The 22,078-nt window shown below is 39.4% G+C and overlaps 1 protein-coding gene across 1 annotated transcript in view; it reads left to right on the top strand.

Annotated features, from left to right (window-relative positions):
• Window positions 1-22,078, top strand: part of dync2h1 (dynein cytoplasmic 2 heavy chain 1) — a 62,047-nt gene that overhangs the window by 22,258 nt on the left and 17,711 nt on the right. Inside the window, 39 exon segments of the mRNA XM_049725615.2 lie at window positions 23-155; window positions 234-441; window positions 524-653; window positions 1,432-1,587; window positions 1,774-2,033; window positions 2,131-2,377; window positions 2,824-2,975; window positions 3,111-3,255; window positions 3,850-3,952; window positions 4,089-4,253; window positions 4,480-4,604; window positions 4,880-5,128; window positions 5,232-5,340; window positions 5,414-5,527; window positions 5,980-6,122; window positions 6,246-6,318; window positions 6,860-7,020; window positions 7,156-7,293; window positions 8,007-8,120; window positions 8,209-8,369; window positions 11,927-12,050; window positions 12,136-12,257; window positions 12,692-12,778; window positions 13,684-13,810; window positions 14,455-14,596; window positions 15,126-15,235; window positions 15,512-15,532; window positions 15,839-15,937; window positions 16,304-16,427; window positions 16,739-16,902; window positions 16,997-17,116; window positions 17,625-17,759; window positions 18,605-18,748; window positions 19,171-19,260; window positions 20,120-20,185; window positions 20,317-20,367; window positions 20,462-20,515; window positions 20,755-20,886; window positions 21,095-21,167. Of these exon segments, the coding sequence (XP_049581572.1) occupies window positions 23-155; window positions 234-441; window positions 524-653; window positions 1,432-1,587; window positions 1,774-2,033; window positions 2,131-2,377; window positions 2,824-2,975; window positions 3,111-3,255; window positions 3,850-3,952; window positions 4,089-4,253; window positions 4,480-4,604; window positions 4,880-5,128; window positions 5,232-5,340; window positions 5,414-5,527; window positions 5,980-6,122; window positions 6,246-6,318; window positions 6,860-7,020; window positions 7,156-7,293; window positions 8,007-8,120; window positions 8,209-8,369; window positions 11,927-12,050; window positions 12,136-12,257; window positions 12,692-12,778; window positions 13,684-13,810; window positions 14,455-14,596; window positions 15,126-15,235; window positions 15,512-15,532; window positions 15,839-15,937; window positions 16,304-16,427; window positions 16,739-16,902; window positions 16,997-17,116; window positions 17,625-17,759; window positions 18,605-18,748; window positions 19,171-19,260; window positions 20,120-20,185; window positions 20,317-20,367; window positions 20,462-20,515; window positions 20,755-20,886; window positions 21,095-21,167 (5,071 nt within the window).

Below are 22,078 nucleotides of genomic sequence, written 5' to 3'. Positions count from 1 at the left end.
TGTGTATTTTGTTATGTTGTAGGTAAAGCTGTACACAATGAACCCTAAGGCAATGCCCAAACAGCAGCTTCTGGGACATATTGACATGGACACCAGAGAGTGGGCTGATGGCGTTCTGACGCATAGTGCGAGAAATGTGGTTAAAGAATCGCAGGGTGAGAAATGTGGTTGGTTGTGCACTACATTTGTTTTTATTTTATGTTTATTCACATTTAATTTCAATTTCCTCCCAGATGTAAGCTCCTGGATTGTGTGTGATGGTGACATTGATCCAGAATGGATTGAGAGTTTGAACTCTGTGCTCGATGATAATCGGCTTTTAACAATGCCAAGTGGAGAACGTATCCAGTTCGGACCAAATGTCAATTTCTTGTTTGAGACTCACGACCTCAGCTGTGCCTCCCCAGCCACAATATCTCGCATGGGCATGATCTTTCTAAGGTTAGCATTGTTGAATAATGTGTGTTTATTTGCAATTTATTCCATTATTTCCCTTGTTCTAACATCCCCTTTCATTTTTAAGTGATGAGGACATCGATGTGGGCGCCTTGCTGAAATCGTGGTTGTGGAATCAGCCCGAGCAGTGTCGCTCTAATTTAGAAAACTGGCTAGGAGATTACTTCCAAAGAGGTCTCGACTGGGTCCTCAAACAGGTAACTTTTGCCCTCCTTCTGCAGTCACTATTCACTTGACGTATCATTGGGGACACCTCCACAATCAAATGAGTTCGAGGCCCTTGTGAATGTAAGCACCTCTCAATTTTTTGGATTACGGTTCCATGCCATTATAAACTACAACCGCAATAATGAGCATATTGCGACATTCACCTCTCAGGTCAAACGGTATCAACGGTACCTAATGAGTGTCAGTCCAGATCTTGATGTTAATGCAAATTTAATAATTGAATGTCAATTTGCTTTTGATGCCTAATGGTGTAATCAGGTGACCATCAATAGTTTAAAATTGCACTGTGTGGAATTTAATTTTTGGTGAGAGTTTTAAACCAATTACACAAATTATCAGTCTCCATTTTAATTGAGTTCCAATTATATTCAAATGTGTGGATTGTGCCTGTAAAAAAATAATATGTATAATAAATCAGAACAACAAGTGAACTGACGCAACAATTTACTTGATGGATGAGAGACTAAAATAAAATGCATGAACAAACCTGTTTATATTACCTTTCAAAAATTAATTTCTTATAGAAATGATTGCTCAATTATTATGTTTTAATTATGTGATAATGTAAATAGTTATTTGAGTGTGTAGCTATTTATAGTTCCTTGTATGAATCTTTTAGCATGCTATTAGCTGTAAAATGCTAAATACATTCAGGAAATTATATTGAAAGCACTTTAATTTCATCAGGGAAAAAAATTTGCACACTACTGGGGTAAACTGTTCTTTTTCTTTTTTCCCCTCCCTGAGAATGACTTTGTGGTGGAGACCAGTTTCGTGGGCACTGTACTCAACGGTCTGTCACACCTTAGTGCTGTGACAATGCGTGGTCAGTTCATCATTGGTCTTCTCAGAGGCTTGGGAGGAAACCTCAACCTCAAAACAAGACAAGAGTTTGCCAAAGAGGTGAGCACTTATAAGTTTTGCAGATTCTGAGTAATTTATACAATTACACTGGCAATGGTATTTAGATATGGTGCTTGCAATAAGTAATGTCATTGTACATATTTGTTGTCGCCTGTGAGCATAAAATTGAGGATGCATAAACATGTCTGCCCACATATTTGTCTTTTTTTTTTTTTTTTTTTTTAGTTGCTGAGCTGGGCCAATGAAACCCCACCAAACGTCAGAAAGCCACTTGATACCTACTATGACCCGGACAGCGGCCATCTTGCAGTTTATACATTGCAGCGGCCTGACAATCTCAGGCTGGAGCAGCTCTCTCATTCAAATTCACTGCCTGTTATTGAGACTCCAGACATACAGAGGGCACTTCACTGCTTCTCCCCCTGGCTCACTGCTCAACACAGACAACCCTTCATGGTGGTGGGACCAGAGGGCTGTGCAAAGGGGTAAACTACACACGGACGTGGAAAATTCATCGACTGAACAAAGTCAGATTTTCAAATACTAAATAAACAAGTCTTAATTTTTTTTCTTAACATCTAGAATGCTCCTGCGCTTTGCCTTCTCTCGGCTACGTTCCACCCAAGTGGCGGTGGTCCACTGCAGTGCCCAGACTTCATCTCGCCACGTCCTTCAAAAGCTCAGTCAGACCTGCTTGTTGCTCAGCTCCAACACCGGTCGAGTCTTCAGACCCAAGGACTGTGAGAACTTGATTCTCTACCTAAAAGACATCAATTTACCCAAACCCGACAAGTGGGGAACAAGCAACCTCACAGCTTTCCTGCAACAGGTAGAACATTTGCATAAAGAATAAGTTCAACTAAATATCAAAAATGAACAAACTATTTGAAATCTACTCACTTTAATTCAGTAATATGTATGTAATACCCTTGAAACTGTGAACTATCGAAGCAATACGTGACATTTATTTAAATGAAATGGTTAAAGGGGTGGTAAATTATTTAGAAGGCAAATATTTTTATCACACATCAGCAGTTGGACTGCTGAAGGCAATAACAGTAATTCGCTGTGATTGAAGTTAGCAAAAAATCCCCAAGAAACAAAAAGTTTTTTTTTAACAAGTTATTGAATGACAAACAAACAACATCTTTAATGTATGCATACATTCATATGAACTTTGCAATAATTGGTTTGCTCTTTAAAATGTCATTAATCATTAATGACAATTTCGAGTAAATGAGTGTCCTAACTGTTTTATTCCACATCCCTCTGCAGGTCTTGACATATAAAGGGTTCTATGATGAAAATCTGGAATGGGTCAGCCTGGAGAACATTCAGGTAGTGGCCTCAATGTCAACAAGTGGTGCTGTTGGGAGCCATTTGCTAACATCTCGCTTTTCATCGATAGTTCGCATCTGCACCATAGAGTAAGTGCAGCGGTGATTGCACCTTCTTTATTATTATTTTCCCACCATCAACCTCCTCACTATAAACTGTGCTATTCCTGTTTACCACTCTCCATTCCTGTCTACTCTCTGTCTCCATCTGCTTTGGTGCCTCAGCTATCCAGACCGGGAGCAGCTGCAGACTATCTACTCAGCGTACCTGCAGCCAATTCTCCAACACAGCTTGGGTAGCCAAGCATCCTGGGCCAGCACAGGCAAAACACACCAGCTGGCTGGTTCGCTGGTGCAACTCTATGAACAGGTACTGAATTGGATTGGACATTCATGTCAGCATCTATATTTGTGGCCACACTATTTCTGCAATTACTGAAAGCATGATCTCTAATGAGTACAAACTGAATTATAGGTTTACATAATTTAAAATAGGGAAAGAAAGACAATGAATAATTGCACTTAAACATCATTTGCTGATGATCTATAGCAGGAAAATAATTGTGGGTTCCTTTATATAACTACTTCCCTTACCTCCCTCTTGTGTTATGTAATCATAAAGGTTAGGGTGTGCATATCTCCTCAAAAGACTATTCGATATGATTTCCGATACATGGGGTACGATATGATTCTAGGTTGTAACAAGTACAAATGTAACAATTTAATTTGGTTGGACTTAGTGGGATTACGATTCGATATCGTATGGGGACACAAGGTTGTATCTTTTGTCGTGTTTATTAATATGCAACAATATGTAAAAGTGCTTCACAGACCAAACTATCAAATGTCATTAAATTCAAAGAGACATCAAATTATTAGCAGCATCAAATCGATGTAGATCAGGTTTCCGTCCTACTGCACGATGTTGATATCCGAAATTGCAACTGTGTTTGATTCCTAACAGGTGAAAGCCAAGTTTACAGTGGATGACCATAGTCACTACCTTTTTACCCCGTGTGTCCTGACAGAATGGGTTCTCAGTTTATTACGATATGACCTCACTGCAGGTAACCTAATCCATTCTCATTTTGTAATAGAGCTATTGTAGCTTTGTGAAATAAAGTGAAATATATTTATTTTTATTATACTATATATTAATTATTATTATTATTATTATTATTATTGTTATTTTTGTTTTCCAAGCTCAATCAGATGTGACCGACAGTGTGCTGGTGGTGGTAGCACACGAGGCAAGAAGGCTTTTCAGAGACCGGCTTGTTTCTTCGAGAGATCTCAATACCTTTGATAACATACTCTCCTCCATCATCCGGGGAGACTGGAGCTCTGATGCTCTTGAAAACATGACTGGTAAGGAATCTCTTTCTGTCGTTCTTGTTCCTCATTTTTTACTTAAAACACACAATTTTATGCTCAGACGGGAAAGTTCCCTCTAAAAAAAGGGACTCTTGAGGACTAAAAATAAAAATGTATCCCTTCTGACACTTGTATGCTTCTACATATACATTCATTATTTTTTATTAATTATTCACCCTTTATAGTTGTCTACTGACGAGTTGTTTTTCCCTATGCGCAGATGGTTTTTATGTAACATGGGGGGTCTCTGAGGGGGTTTTAATGACTCCAGGCCAGTCTCTGCCTCCTCATGGTAAACAACTGGGACGTCTGCATTCTTCTGACCTCAAGCAAGTCATTCAGAAGGTATACAACAATATGTTGGATTCTTTGCTTTGATTTCAAAGTAAACCTTTACAGCAGCTTTCTGTTGTGTGCGATTTGAACTCACTTGTAAAATCATCCCCTCACATTTTTTCAATTTAATTTCAAAACATTTTACTTCCTGTTGAACATGTAATATTTTGAGAGTGATTGATTGTCATTTTACTGAGTATTGTTGTTTTATTGTGTCCGTCAGTGTATGTGTTGGAAAATGATAGTGTCTGTGCACCTTTTCCCCGTGTTTGTTTTCTCTTTAGGGTCTAGTGCTGTACAGTCGTGATAACAGAGAGCTGGACCTCCTCCTTTTCTGGGAAGTGTGTGATTTTGTGTCCAGGCTCGATCGCGTGCTGAGCCGGCCAGGTGGCTCTCTGCTCCTGGCTGGTCGGAGTGGCGTCGGGCGGCACACAGCCACATTCCTGGTGTCGCACATGCATGGGTACTCTCTGTTTACGCCAAAGATCTCTCGTGGTTATTCTCTGAAGCATTTTAAGAATGATCTCAAGACGGTAAGTGGTGTTTACATTTGAGATTTTGTCATTCTAGTTACTGTGTCATGTACTGCAAAATTTGTGGCCACTCTTTGAGCTTCACACATTAATATGTGTTCAGGTGATGCAGTTGGCTGGACTAGATGGGCAGCAGGTTGTCTTCCTGTTGGAGGACTATCAGTTTGTCAATTCTGCCTTCCTAGAGATGGTCAACAGCCTGCTCTCTTCTGGTATGTCATTTCATAATAAATGACCCAACGTGGACAAGTTTTCAAAATTTTGAATTTCAATTTCAATTTTAAGGTGAAGTTCCTGGATTATACACCCCAGAAGAACTGGAGCCTCTTCTCTCTTCCCTCAAAGATTCGGCTTCCCAGGATGGATTTACTGGACCTCTCTACAACTACTTCTCCTTCAGTTAGTATGCTGCATTTTTCTGTCATTATTTTGGACTCCCTGTGTGGTAAATGTAATCATCTTTTCTCTCTACTGTGCATATATAGTATATCCCTCTTGTTCAGACTATCCGGCAGTTTTTTCTGTCGTTGTTCGTTATCTATCTCCAGCACTCGTTTTCCCTTATAGAGCAATGTACGTACGTACTATTGAAATGCTGCAGGGTCACTAAGGTTGAATCAGTAGCCAGATAATTTATTCCATAGCTTAATGTTAAAGTCAAACCACTAAAAAGCCTCCTGACAGCTCATTATTCAGGTCTGCCAGATAATTATATTTATAAGGACAATATTATGAGCATCAAGAAACAAATACCCTACATATTGTCACTTGTGATCTCAATTTTGTGAGGAAATGCTTTTATGGTAATATTATATTCTTCTGCTCATCTTTCTGTGTCACATCTCCTTCAGGAATTCAGCAGAATCTTCACATTGTGCTAATCATGGACTGTTCAAACCCCAACTTCACCATCAGCTGTGAGAGTAATCCAGCTTTTTACCGCAAGTGTTCTGTTCAGTGGATGGAAGGATGGTCTGAAAGTAGTATGAAGAAGGTCAGAAGCTTTTGGGTGTTTTTTAAGAACATTTCTAAATATGTTGAATACATATTATTTATTCATAAGCAATTAGTATTATGCATTGAGTGCATGGGTTTGCATAAAATTGTGTTTTGTCAGATTCCGGAGCTGTTACTTGCAAAGGCAAACAGTGAGTATGAGAACAATGAAGGTGACAAGAAATCAAGGAAAGGTAGGAATATCTTTTAATTTTTCCTTTTGGTTCCATTTTACATACAGCAACAAATCTTGAAACATTGGAGGAATCACTGACTCCAATGAAGAAGAAAAAAAAATAGGGCTGTTTGTTGATCTTCAGAAAGCTTTGGATACCATCAGTCCTTATTTATTGATCAGCAAATTACAACACTATTGGATTTAGGGATTTAACATTTAATGGGCGCAGTGGTTACATAAAGAAAAGACAGCAGTTTATATAGATGAGTTAGTTCAACTTCAGTTGCTTGCAAATTGTGGGGTGCGTGCCCAAGGGGCCAGTAATGAGACCAAACTTGTTCATCCTGTATACAATTTTGCTAATACATTAACATACCCAAGAGCTAGCCGTAGAGAATATGTAGTGGTGAATGCTTTGTGCTCATACACAAATAGATAGATATAGATATATAGATATAGATATATATTTAATTTTTTTACTATTCCATCAGTGCATGAATCAGAATGTTGTCAGTTTGTTCTTTCCTCTATTGTTACATTATGATGTGTTATAACAGAATCTGGACAGGAAGATGTGAGCCGTTTGTTCCTGATGGTCCATGAGTCATGTCGAGAACATGGTGCTACACCCAGCCAGTATATGGCCTTTCTACACCTTTACAATGCAATTTATAGCAGAAAGCAGATGCAGCTCACAACGAGACAACAGCATCTGCAGGTAATGAATGCGATGTAGCTATAAACTTGTTTAGCTTTACAGTCACAAGAAAAGTGTTACTTGTTTTCTCTTGCTACTATTTACGCGAGACGAGTTAATATCATAAGCAGAAATGACCTTGACTTTTGTTTGCAGGCTGGTGTGTCTAAACTTAATGAAGCCAAGGCACTGGTTGATGAGTTGAAAAGGCGGGCTGCAGAGCAGAGTGTGCTGCTGAAGACTAAACAGCAGGAGGCCGATTCTGCCCTGCAGGAAATCACCACATCCATGCAGGTAAATGATTTGATTGGATTGGTATTGTCATTTGAAAATTGTACGCTGACTGTCAGGCAGGATGGGTGTCTTGGGGGAACATGTCTTTCATGGTCATTTATGAGTTGTAACGCATCTTCTCCTTTGCATATTTCTTGCATTTCCCAGCGGTGTTACTTATTCCCAGCTGTGAAGAACATGGTCACTGAGCTAAAATGCACTTCTATTTGTTTCATTCCATCTGTTATACTCTCTCTGTATATATCCAGAATTCTGAATAGGGTTATTTTTTTCGACTAATGACGATTAAGGAAGACTGAATGAGCAACCGTCAGTAGTTTGATCCCGGTTGGCTGATAGCAGATCACAATAGTTGGTGAAAGGGATAAATTACTAGAACCATTTTTAAGGCCAATGATTATTTTCTTTTTATAAAGTTTTAACCAAGATTGAAACATGAATTAAGCATGGCCTTGTGCAAGGATTTTATTTGGGTTGAGAACAGAAAAGGAGGCTTTCAAATCAGCTGGGTAGGAAGACAGTGTAATCATTGAAAAGGTTAGCCTGGACAAGGGTGCCTTCCCGCTTCCGACAGTTTCCATGTCATTTTCCTTTGTCCGACATTTAAAAATTAAAAGTTTGTTATATAGAAATAATTTAAATTTCAGTGTGTGGACAGCCTGTTACAACAAAATGCCTTCTTAATCTACCAAAAATAATTGTTGGCCCTCCAGAATGCAAGTGACCAGAAGGCAGAGATGGAAAAGCTTCAAGCAAGGATGGCTCAAGAAGTGTCCAAGATAGAAGAGCGGAAAGGCAACATTGAAGATGAGCTGAAGGAAGTAAAGGTAGGCTGTCTGGTTGATTTGTCAAGAGCTGACCTCCACAATAGCTTGGGCACATTCACATACATTAATTTTATTTCTTTCCTTTAAGCCTTTGGTAGATGAGGCGAAGCAAGCAGTGGGAAACATCAAGCCTGAAGCTCTGTCTGAGATCCGCTCTCTCCGCATGCCACCTGATGTCATCAGGGACATCCTGGAGGGGGTCCTGAGACTGATGGGTACCTTCGACACCTCCTGGGTCAGCATGAAGAGGTGAGCTAAGGTAGCAAAAGCAAAAGCTTTAAGGATGCACACAGAGGTGACGCTAGAAATAAAATGACAGATTCAACTTTTGGGACTAATTAAACTAATGACGATGGTAATTTTCTTGAAAAATAAAACAGCTGCCTCAGGCTCCAGGGGTGAACATGGTCTGCAACTGTCATAAAACATAATAATAATAATGATAATATTAAAAAAAAAAAATCAATTAAAAAAATGCAGAAGTCAGAGTCAAAGATGTATTAGCAAACCACCTCTTACCATTGTACCGTATTTTCCAGACTATGTCGCTCCGGAGTATAAGTCGCACCAGCCATAAAATGCATAATAAAGAAGAAAAATATATGAATAAGTCGCACTGGAGTATAAGTCGCATTTTTGGGGTGAATATATTTGATAAAATCCAACACCAAGAACAGACATGTCATCTTGAAAGGCAATTTAAAATAAAAATAGAATAGGCAACAACAGGCTGAAGGTACAGTATGCTAACGTTACGTAAACACATAAAAAAGGAACTGAGAACGTGCCTGATGTAACATATTAAGATTTATTCAAATAACTATAGCATAAATAACATGCTAACAAGTTTGTCCAACCATCCGCGTCACTCCAAATCATTAAATCTAATGAAATCTTTTCACTTCACTGGTTTCTTTTATATCAAACAAATTGTTTTAGGTTATTCACCTGACATGTTTCGGCGGTTTCTTCCGCCTTCATCAGAGACTCTGATGAAGGCGGAAGAAACCACCGAAACATGTCAGGTGAATAACCTAGGCGGAAGAAACCGCCGAAACATGTCAGGTGAATAACCTAAAACAATTTGTTTGATATAAAAGAAACCAGTGAAGTGATTAAATAAGGAAAAACAAAATGAACTTAGTACAATTACTAATGAAATCTTCATCGTCTGTGTCACTTTTAAACAACTCCGCTAATTCTGGAAGTAGAAGATGCAGCGCTTCCTCTTCTGCGTGGCTTACGCCAGACTCATCGTTAGTTGCAGTTCCAATTGTTCCACAGGCCTAGAGTGTCCTTTTGCGGTTTCGTGTGAAATGATATAATGTGTTATTAATTTCACACATAAGTCGCTCCTGAGTATAAGTCGCACCTGCCACCGGCCAAACTATGAAAAAACTATGACTTATAGTCCGGAAAATACGGTAACTGCAAGTGATATTCTTCATATAAGCCAGCCATATTTGCCAGCCATATATTTGCCAGCTCTTATCCTCTGCCCTTCCCTCTGACCCCACTTCTTCCTCCCCTGATGACCTCGCCACCATGCTCAACAACATCCTTTCTGACTCCCTTGATTCCCTAGCCCCCTGGAAAACTTCCTCTGTTAGATTCACTAACTCTGCCCCTTGGTACACCCCGGAACTCCGCTCCATGAAACAAACTGGCCGTCAACTCGAACGCCTCCACAAAAAAACCCGCCTCACTGTCCATGCTGAAACCTTCAAACAACACATCTCCTCCTATCGTGATGCTCTTCTTGCTGCCAAATCTGCTTCTCATCTCTCATTAATAACGCCAACCGGAACCCCCGCATACTGTTCTCCACCGTCAACAAATTGCTCCAGCCACCGGCCACCAAGCCACCCTCTTCACCCGCCCTCTGTAACTCCTTCCTTGTTAACTTTAACAACAAAATCGCCCAAATCAACAGTTCTCTGATCATCAATAACTCCTCCTCCCCCACCTCCCCTGCTCTCCTGCCCCCCCCCCCCCTTCCTGACCTCCCGCCCTTTCCCTCTCTCACTGCCTTCTCCCTTGTCGACTCCTCCACCATCCTAGACATCATCACAGCATCCAAGACAACCACCTGCTCTCTCGACCCCCTTCCAACGACCTTAACTAAGGCCTGCCTCCCTGTCCTCCTCCCTCACCTCACCACCCTTTTTAAACAGTCTCTATCCCTTGGCCACTTTCCCACTGTCTATAAGCTTGCAGCCATCACCCCCGTCCTCAAAAAGCACACCTTGGACCCAGTCAACCTCTCCAACTACCGTCCCATCTCCAACCTTTCATTCCTTTTCAAAACCCTTGAACGCATTGTCTCCGCCCAACTCCACACCCATCTCCAGTCCAACAACCTCTATGAACCCTTCCAGTCCGGATTCCGCCCACTTCACAGCACCGAAACAGCTCTTGTTAAAGTCACCAACGATCTCCTCATTTCTGCAGACTCTGGTGCCCTCAACATCCTACTACTACTCAACCTTAGCGCAGCCTTTGACACTGTGAACCATTCCATCCTCCTTCTAAGGCTGCGCCAACTAGGTGTTGAGGGCACTGCACTCGACTGGCTCACCTCCTATCTCGTCAACAGAAACCAGTTCATCTCTCTCTCCGGCCACACATCCATCCTCTCCCCAGTTACACAGAGGGTCCCCCAAGGCTCAGTTCTTGGCCCCCTCCTGTTCATCTGTTACCTCTTTCCTCTTGGTAATGTCATCCGCAAACTCAATCTGAACTTCCACTGCTACGCTGATGACACCCAGATCTATTTACGCACCAAAACCCTCCCCTCACCCACTTTGAAACCTTCATCTCTACAATAAAAACATGGCTGACCCACAACTTTCTCAAACTCAACAGTGACAAAACAGAGCTCCTCCTCATAGGCACTAAATCATCCCTTAATAAAACTGGATCCATCACACTCACCATTGACTCCTCAAGCGTCACTCCCTCCCCTCGGGCACGCAACCTTGGCGTTATTTTCGACCCTACACTGTCCTTCCACCCTCATGTTAGCTCAGTTGTTAAGACCTCCTACTTCCACCTCCAACGCATCGCCAAAATCCGGCACTGCCTCTCTCTCTCCCTGCCGCTGAATCCCTCATCCACGCCTTCATCTCATCCCGACTTGACTACTGCAACTCCCTTCTCACTGGAATCACTGCTCACTCACTCCATATACTTCAACTAGTCCAAAACTCTGCTGCCTGCCCCCTTACCCACACCCGGTCCCGTGAACACATCACTCCTGTTCTCCACTCTCTTCACTGGCTCCCCATTAAGGAGCGCATCATCTTCAAGATACTCCTCCTCACCTTCAAAGCCCTCCACCACCTGGCTCCCACTTACCTGTCCGACCTCCTTGTCCACTACTGCCCCAACCGTCCCCTCCGATCCTCCAATACTTCACGTCTGACAGTCCCAAAATCTAAACTCAAATCCTTCGGCAACAGAGCCTTTTCCTGCACATCACCCTGACTCTGGAACTCTCTCCCTCAGTCTGTCTGTGACTCACCCACACTCCCATATTTAAGTCCCGTCTAAAAACGTACCTCTTCTCTCAAGCCTATGACCTCCCATACCCATAACTGGTTTCCTTTTCTTAATTTTACCCCATTGTCTCTTCCCCATCCCCCTCCCCTCCTGTATGTCTTTGCCTTGTTCCCTGTAAGCGTCTTTGGGTTTTTGAAAAAGCGCTATACAAATTTAATGAATTATTATTATTATTATTATTATTATTATAAGGTTCTTGCAACCATCTGTTTTTTTTCCATATCCCCCCCCATCCTAATCTTTAGCTTCCTAGCTAAGCGCGGTGTCAGGGAGGACATAGTTACATTCGAGGCCAGGAACATCACCCCAGAGATTCGCCAGAGTGTGGAAGAACTACTTCACAGGAATAAAGCTTCCTTCGACCCCAGGGTCAGTTTGCCCCCATATACCACAAATACTACAAATACCACTATGTGTGATTAACAGATAAATGTTCTTCTGTTGTCATGGGCAGAATGCAAAACGTGCGAGTGCAGCAGCAGCGCCTTTGGCTGCCTGGGTCAAAGCCAATGTTCAGTACTCACATGTCCTACAGAGGATAGAGCCTCTTGAGCGAGAGCAAGCTGGATTAATGGAGTGAGCGCACACACGCACACACACGCACACACACACACACACACGCACACACACACACACACACACACACAATCATATACAAACATACATCCATATAATATTACCAACAATAAAATACGTTGAGCAGCTATTTTCATCTGAAGTAACCAGTAAGCACACTAGAGCCTGATTTACTTCATCTGTGCATGCGATGAACGATGAATGTGATTAATCAAAGTTGAGATAAACTGTGATGGCTTTAAATAGTGTGTAAAGCTCAGCACAGCACACTAGCATTGTTTTATCATTAGTTTATTCTGTCAAATGACTATAATTAAAAAGAAGAAAATTTTCTGCATACTGAGTTTTAAATAACCCCGAGACACATTCTTTCATTTTTTTTTGCCAGTCAGTTTTGCTTAATGTTGATAACATTATTTATTGTGCTTGTCCAGCAATCTGAGGAAAACAGAAAGTCGAAGGAATAAGCTTGAAAGCCTGCTCAACTCTGTTGGAGACAAGGTTAATGAACTCAAAGAGAAGTATGCACCTCCTTTAATATTTGCTATATATTTGATTTTTTTTTTTTTTTTTTTTTGCAACATGGCCAAAGGTTTATTCAGTTATTTATATTCAGTTATTTTTATTATCATTCTGTTTTATTCATTTATTCTGATTGTGTGTGTCTGTCCCTGTGTCTGGGCGTTTAGGTGTCAGGGTTAGCCTTAGGCTTCTATCAAGTAACTTTGTGGGAACCATTTTAGGAAGACAATTTTCTGTTTCAGTATAAATTTCACGTGGTTTGAACATGGCGTGGAGGAACTCGTAATTTTTTACCTCAACCTCATTGAACCCAAGGAAGGACCTCGAAATGAGATTCTATAAGAAAAAAATACAATGTAATACAATGTGGATTGTTGCAACCTCAAATGTTAAAGCTCTCCCACAAGGACTCACTCATACTTGCCAAGTGCCAAGTGATAAAATTTGATTTGATAATTTAAAATCAGCCTACTTTAAAAATGTCAGCGCATTGCAAGTGAGGTGCAGGAGGTAACCAAACTACCACGGTTACTGTAATATGCCACATAATCTCTTACACTCTCACCTTTGAGAAATTGACTTTGACGACATCAGGAGCAACTGACTGTTTAGCATGTTCCTCAAGGTTCCAGTCATCACATTGCAATTCTACAACTCCACCTGCCATCCTTGAACAAATGTTTTCTTACTGTCTGTTTACTGCCTCTGCTTATTATTGTCATCAAGGATATAAACAATCACGGTTGCCTGAAGGGCAGATCTATTCCCCCTCTCTTAAAATGTACTGGACCATGATGATTGCAATCAGGTTAAAGGTCAATAACATGCTGCTTGTATCAATGTGACTTTATTTTTCTATATCCTGTATTTTGCTTTACAAACCTCTTGTCGTTCTTTCTGGCAGGTTTCAGTGTCACACTGCAGAGGCAGCTAAGCTGGAAGCTGAGGTGACAAAAGCTCAGGACACAATCAATGCTGCCCAGCAACTGATTTCCCAACTGGACGGAGAACACAAGCGATGGAATACGCAGGTTGTGTGAAGTATTGATACTGCCTTTGCTAATATGGCCATTTTATTGTCAAATTGAAGCACATAAGGCTTTGGGGTTGACAAAGGGCTCGAGCTCTGATGTCTCAGGTCACTTATTTGGCTGTTTAACTTCTTTCGACAGCATCTGTCTGGGTGTTAATTAAAACACTCAATCTCCTTCTGACACACAAACACATTCATTCTCTCACACGCACACGCTCAACATTCCTCAACATTTGCTCCATAGTAACACTTGATAGTCTTCAGAATTTACAGTACAGTATATTTCAACAATAATTACATACCATCAAGTTCACAGTCACTTCAAACTCTTGGCTGTTTTAAATACTATATGACAGAGTTGGTAAACTTCATAATGTTTTAATTACCTTGGCGTGCTTCAGTGGCATCAGCAAGTATGTAAATTGTTTTCAAATTTTTAAAAAGTTACATTATGAGAACTTGGTATTTTTGTCTATATACGGCATTAGTAATCAACCTTGAGGTGACAACCTTTAGCCACGGTATTGCAGTGCCATGAGAAATTAAATTAGTATCATAATAAAGTGCTGAAAAGACCGATTATATCTTAAACCTTATCTTGACTTGAGTTCTCGCATATTTTTTTCTCTTTCTCACCATCAGATGTTGGAGATAAAGAACGAGTTAGATACACTCCCTGTGAGGGCGATGCTTGCTGCAGCCTTCATCACATATTTGTCTGCAGCTCCTGAAGATCGTCGTAGACATTGTCTAGAAACCTGGATGGCTCAGTCAGGACTACAAAGTAAGTGTGATTTTGACAAGTGAAATTTAATTGACAAATTTGTCTTATGGACAAAACTCAGTTGGACAGCTGAACATTATAGATAAAGGACCTGAAAACAAAACTAATCGTGACCAGTTTTAAAGGCTTTCATTCTTTTGGAAGAGGTTTCTTTGTGTTCTGAGGCAAGTCATGTTGGAACAGAAAAGAACTGAAGATTGATTCAAAGGGTTTGAGGGCAACTAACTGACTGATTATATGTATTGAAATAATGATGTATTCTCTCCAAATACTCACAAATTTACTTACTCATTGGGAAAATTCGGCCTGTTTACGTACTTGAATACCAAACTGAGATAGTAGCAAGATTTAAAGATCTTTAATATTTTTTGGACCAGTAGCAAATGGCACACCTGATAATCTTCCATGGCACATTAGTCATTCGGAATAATTTCTGTATAGTATGTAGACTGTATTATTTATGTTATACATGATAGAATAGAGAACACTGGTGGCCCAAAACACATTACATGCCTTTTTGTTTATATAGAGTTTGACTTCAGGACATTCCTGTCCCTGGAGAGTGAACAGTTGATCTGGAAGAGCCAAGGGCTGCCATCTGATGACCTCTCAATGGAGAACGCCATTGTCATACTACAGGTTGGGAATCAATTGCTATTCTTGTCTTACCTTATAATCTCATTTGTATTATTGAGCTCTGTTCTCAAAATTCATACTATAAATATAAAAATGCAGTCTATTATATTGTCTTGTCATCCTGTCTTTATTTGATCACCCATTTTCACCCCTTTTTTTTTTCCATACCGTTTTTGAATCATCATATAAAGTATCAAGTAATTGCATTGAGCATGTTGCCATTCATATAAACATATTACATCTGTCTTTGTGTTTTGTTTCTCCATTTCTGATTTATAGATCAATGAGCTTAAATTACGGGTAAGGCTTTGTTCCACCATACAGCCAGTGTGTTTGTGTTGTTTGTGCTTATGCCATACATCTGAAATCACACATTATAAATACCTATTGACTTCATTTGTTTACTTTTGGAATATCTGCAGCCAACAGCACTTGAAGTACGTATTAATAGATATAGCAAAACAACAGAAGTAAGCAGAAATGGTACTTCTGTTCCTGGATTTATTCTGTGCATAATCAATATGATCATGTACCTTCAGCACATTTCCTAGTGATCCAGGCCCTAGACATCTTAAAATGACAGCAATTGTGTTTTTTTTCTCTCAGAGTGTCGCATGTCCTTTCCTCATTGACCCTTCCTCCCGAGCCACAGAGTGGCTCCGCACACATCTCATACAAAACCGACTTGAGGTTATCAACCAACAGGTAAAAATGACTTGAAATTCAGCGGATGTCATTGGCTATCAAGGATACATAGCCACGGAATTTTAAGTGATCTACAGAATATAGATTCTAATTTTTGTTTTGAACCACATTATCAAAGACGTACTGTATTACATTTACATATGTATTATTTTATCTGTCAACTGCTGTGGCATCTCAGTGCACAGTGAACCAGCAGATCAGCGAATGACTAATGTATGGTGGTAGGCCACCACTTTGTGAACCACATTAATTTCGCCTACATGACTGAAAAATTCCAATATTACCTGCTGTGTCATTATTTTAAAACAAATTTGATATAGCTCACTCTCTGATCCTAACAGTCACAATTTTGTATGTCTATAAAAGGACAGTAATTTCATGACAGCCTTGGAGCTGGCAGTCAGATTTGGAAAAACTCTCATCATTCAAGAAATGGATGGAGTGGAACCTGTTCTCTACCCACTGCTGAGAAGAGACCTCATTGCGCAAGGTATACTTGCACAATGCACAAAACCATATCTGATTATTGTTTTAGTGTTGTGATGTAACATGATTGTAACTTTTCATTATTTCTCTCAATTATCCTTAAAATAATTCACATCATATCAATGAAAAACTCATTTTTGAAGATGGGTAGATAAGGAGGTTGTTGAGTATAGGAAAAAAAAGTGGAAAGACAAAGACCATGCTGCGTTAGGAAGTCACAGTCGTTACTTTTAAGACCATCTAATTGAAAAACTGAATTCATTGTTTTTTCTTTCCTTTCTGGCAAAAAAAAATAAATAATGCACATGTGTGCAGGCCCAAGATATGTTGTACAGATCGGAGAGAAGGTTATTGATTACAATGAAGACTTCCGACTCTTCCTGGCGACACGTAATCCTGCTCCCTTCATCCCCCCTGATGCCGTTTCTGTGGTTACGGAAGTCAACTTTACCACCACAAGGGCAGGTCTGCAAGGACAGGTGATTTTTTTTTTTCTGTCGACCTAAGCACTTTTTGAAGCAGAACAATGTTATATGATACAAATGCTGTAAGTCTTTGTTTGTTTATGAATAGCTTCTGGCCTTGACCATACAACACGAGAAACCAGAATTAGAGACGGAGAAAACAAGACTGCTTCAACAAGAGGAAGACAAGAAGATACAGCTTGCACTATTAGAAGAGTCACTGTTGGAGGTACACCATTAACAGAGAACCAGTCGTAAAAGTATAAATAATTGCAACCTCAATGCTCAACTAGTTTAAATATTGTAATGACATGTTTAATACAACAATCAATCAATGTTATGGGGTGTATAACAATGCTATGACAATCAGTGCTTGTCAAAATTAGGCTTACATCAAGACTTTCTCAGTCAAAATTATTTGCATACAAAATTGCTAGGTTTTGTGTCAAGGCCACATTTTGTGTAAGAGAAAAACACACACAGGCCATCAGTGATACAAGAAAACAGTTTAGAGATTTATTATGGTCAGCTTCACATTTCCATGCTTCACTGCTTTCCCATTTGTTTTATCTGAATGTTTTGGTGAATACATTTTATTTTCAGTCATTTTTAGAAAATATGTTTTGCAGTTGGTTTTGATAAATCTGTTAATGTCCCACATGAGACATGTTACAAGACGGCAGCAATTGCTATAAGAGATCTTGTCTCTCTGCCCTCCCACCACCCCGCCGTGTCAGACTCTGGCTACATCGCAGGGGAATATTTTGGAGAACCGGGAGCTGATAGACAGTCTGAACCAAGCCAAAGCAAGCAGTGCTCTCATACAGGAGTCACTACTGGAATCGCACCGTTTGCAAGCATCTCTGGACCAGGTATTTACACGCATTAAATAATTATTCTCATGAGCATCATAACATTCTTATTAGCCCACCATCAAGGCCAGGCAGCTTAATCTGACATATCTTCTCCGTGTCTCAGTGCTTACCTCGAATCTTGCTCAAAAGTAGACCTTGAAGATTTTCAGCCACCCTCAGGCAGCTACGTATGCTGAACATTGGTAGTTGCAATCGTGGCTCTAAAATATCTCTGAGAAATGGGGCCAAATATTTGCTCCCCGGACTCCTTTTCATGCCTGCAATTTCTCTCTGATTATTAAATACTATTCATCTTTCCTCATTATGTCTGGCCTTTGGGCTACTGTGGGAATAGAGAAGCAATCTTTTGCTGTTCTTGGGCACCATCTTTATTCTACATTCACCTGCACATTTTCTCAAGTTAGATGTCTCTAGGGCTTCTGCTGTTGTTCTGCTGCACTATGGGCGTGTGATGGGTCGATATTGGAATTTCTGTCTCCTATAGTGGTGCATTTGAACACAAAAAAAAAAACATCAAATACATGTATAAGATTTAGTAAGTAACACAATTGGTCATGTACATTATATATTGGTGTTTTTATTCACTGAGCGAAATGGGCTCAGCAGTGTTTTTAGTGAATATACACACAACTGTTTTACTTTTTAAACTTCTCCAGCAAAATGTATTTCATCTAAGAAGCAGTGTTCTACCAACACTATTAATCTATTGAACCCCAATTTTTTGTATTCCTGTTCTTTTCTTTTTTTTCTCTTCTCACACTTTGTCTCTTGCTGTCTATCCCAATTCCTTTCACCCCACTCCCACATGATCATAAGTCATCATTAATTTGTTTGGATTTCAGGAACGGGATGCCTATTTGCCTCTTGCAGAGAGTGCAAGCAAGATGTATTTTGTTATCACAGACCTGTCAAAGATCGACAACATGTACCGCTTCAGCCTTGCTTCATTTCTGCACCTCTTCAAAAGGGCTCTTCAGGCCAAGAAGGTGACTCTGTCCTTCACATCACTTACCTACAAAATAACATTTTAGTATGGGCACTTCTATAGTTATTCAAAGAAACACGCACAAACAAAACAATATTGAATTTTATTTAAATGTCTATATTGAATTCCCTGCAAATAAATGTTCTAAATGCTACATGACATTTGGGCGTTACATAACAAACAAAACAAAAATGTTCTGGAATGGAATATTTTGCTAGTGATATTATTTTATTATTTCCAGAGTTTTATGTATTGTCTACTACTACTACATCGCAATAAATTCGATTGATGGTTTGGTTCATACTTGTACTATCTGAATTATATGGACTGCAATAGTGCATTTTCACACCTCTGGTACTGAAAATAGCAAAGAAAGCTGCAATTGATGCGCACAATCTTTGACATTCACATTGTACGCTGTAGGAAGCGGTGCAAACGGAAGCAAGGATCACTACATTGGAAGCAAGCTTGAAGAACATGGTGTATGAATATGTTTGTCGTTCACTTTTTAAGGTAATATACACACAAACACTGAATATTGTGTCATTTTAATGTGTAAAATTATTAAGGATCCGACTAATACAATTATACAATTACCTTCACAGAAATCTGAGAAAGCTTCATGTTGTTAGGTTGAAATTCAGCTTATTTGGACTATTTTATATTAAAATAGAATTGCAACATGATCAACAAATTAGCAAAATAATTATCAGCTAATTTCAGAATAAATTAGTTATTGCGTATTCGATGCACAATTTAATTAATTCCAAATGTTTGCACCAAAATGATGCATTAGTGAACACTGTATTGGGGAAAGGAATAATGTAGTATGTCCATGAGATGTTGAAGAAATCCAACAATCCAATTGCATGCATGCTATTTCATTAAGCTTTTCCAATTAACAGTAATCAAGTGTCCAGTATTGACTAGGGCTGTTTACATTCTAAAGGTCACATAATGAACATTCAATGTAATTTCTATTTGAGAAACATGTTTTTGTGCCTTTAATGGAATGTCAGAAAGAGTCAGGAAGTTACTTAATGAACATGTCACACTTCTCCAAACACACATGTGAGACTGAAACAAAGGTGGTAGAGTGGCAGTCTTGCATTTGGAAGATGGCAGGTTTGACCGGCGGCTTTTCCCAAAACACTTTGATAGTACACTCGAACATTATTGGACAAATGTGGGCGTTTTTACTGTAATGCCTAAGGCACTGTTTTCTTTATTCTGTGCTGTGTCATGAGTTGATTCAGAGTGTGAGTCTTCCGCCACCATTCAAAATAATTTGTTCACAAGCAACTCTGTTTGTATCCAGTGTAACATACAATATCCTCTTCATATTTGTGTACTTTGCTCTTATATCTTTCAGGCTGACCAGTTAATGTTTGCTCTTCACTTCACCAAGGGCATATACCCTGAATTCTTCCAGAAAAATGTGAGTATGCGTATCACTGTATTTTGTAAAGCATGTATTTACAGTAACTCACAGTTTACGCAATATTCTAGCCTATTTTAATACAATTTATTCACCAAATGTCAGCCATAATAATAATAATTTTGCTTTAGGAATGGGAGGTCTTCATTGGCTCCATTGTCGGGGAAATGTTCAAACAAGAGGTAAGATTATTTTCCTTTACAAGTAGAACACACTGTGGCCTTTTTATTTAGAATCACCTATCCCTTCATCCCCCTTCCTTCTTCCTCATGTCAGGAGCTCCCATCTTGGATCGATCAGGAGAGGCACAAATCAGTAGCAGTTTACAAGGTAAACACTGAAACATAGTATTTACTGGACAAAATGGAGACAACATGATCTTTCATACTGATTATGTAGCTGACATATCGCAAATCAATAATACAGTATGGACCTGTAAATGAGAGATTGAGTTGATAATGTGATTTCAAATTTTCATGTTCTCTTCCAAGTACTGTAGAATAGAAGTAATTCTCAGTCTCACATTCCAACTTTGCCTTCGTTAACATCTTTCATTCCTTCTCTCTCAGGCTACATTCACAGACCTTTATCAGTCCTTGTGTTTGAATGACTCAGACCTTTGGCTGTCCTTCGCACGGAGCTCACACTGCGAACAAGAAATTCCATCCTCAATTGCCAAGAAAATTACTCCCTTCCAGCAGGTCAGATTTCACTCGGACAAAATGTATTCAATTTATTAAAAAAAAAATAATAATAAAGATTTTGTACGCACGGTAAAGCAAACAACAGAAATCACATTCTGGTGCATTACTGATACATCGGGATTTTTTTTTTTAATTTTCAACAGTCTGACAACCAAACAGTTTTGTATCTTCTCATCAATGCACCCTTCTCTTTTCTTCCCTCCAGCTGTTATTGGTTCAGGCAGTCAGACCAGATCGACTGCAGAGTGCCATGACAGCGTTTGCCTCACAGGCATTGGGTAAGTGTTTTAATTTCAAACTATTTCATTGGTCCTTTAGTTTGGCTTTGTCGTATTAGGGTCAGAATCATCACAAATCTAGCAAAGACACAAGAACAGATTTCATCCAGGAAAATAGGTTGAGAAGACATAAAAAAAAAAAAAAAAACTATGAGGATTGGTCCCACAGCTATAGTGATAATGAAAGGGTGGGGATGGGCAACATCAACAAGAAGTTTGTCAGTCAACTCTGCAACTGTAATGAAGTCAAGAAGTTCATTATTAATATCAATATCCCCACAGTGATAATGCACATAGTTCATGTTTTGCTATTAATAAAATAAGCCCTTGCCGCGGGAGAAAGGTGGATTGAAGAGAGATGACAAAGCCAGACAGAATCAGGCTAAAGTAGAGTATTAGGATGACGTTGCTTCCAATAGACATGTGGAAGTGCTTCAAATGTGGTGCTACATTTGTAAAAACATATCCAGACAAAATGGAGATGATTCCAATGTCTGTTTGTCAAATTTTTGTTCTTCCATTCATCAATATTACTATCTGTCTTTTAGATGGTCATTTATGTGTATTATTTGGATTCTTCCTTACTTCTCTTTGACAACCAATAGTCCATTTTGCTGACAATAAATTCTCACGTAGTAAATTTGCCTTGTCATTTGTGAACTTGGATTATTTTTTAAAGAGTGTGATGAAGTCTTTGAAGTCTCTTGTTCTTATTCGAAGTTGTATTTTGATGTACTGTCAGACCTGATAACGAAACACATTTGTTATTGTGGGTGTAGAAAAAAAAATCCTTGCACAAGAGGGGCAAACTCTTAGCACTATTGATGACCACAAAAAAAACATCAATACCTCTTTGACTGTGTCAGTCAAAATTGATCATTATCTATGGGAGGCAGAATATATAATACAGC

Source organism: Syngnathus scovelli, chromosome 7 (assembly GCF_024217435.2).
Source record: "Syngnathus scovelli strain Florida chromosome 7, RoL_Ssco_1.2, whole genome shotgun sequence".
In the NCBI taxonomy this organism is placed as follows: Eukaryota; Metazoa; Chordata; class Actinopteri; order Syngnathiformes; family Syngnathidae; genus Syngnathus; species Syngnathus scovelli.
Note: the sequence above shows the minus strand (reverse complement) of the source record. Positions and strands in the feature narration are given on the sequence as shown.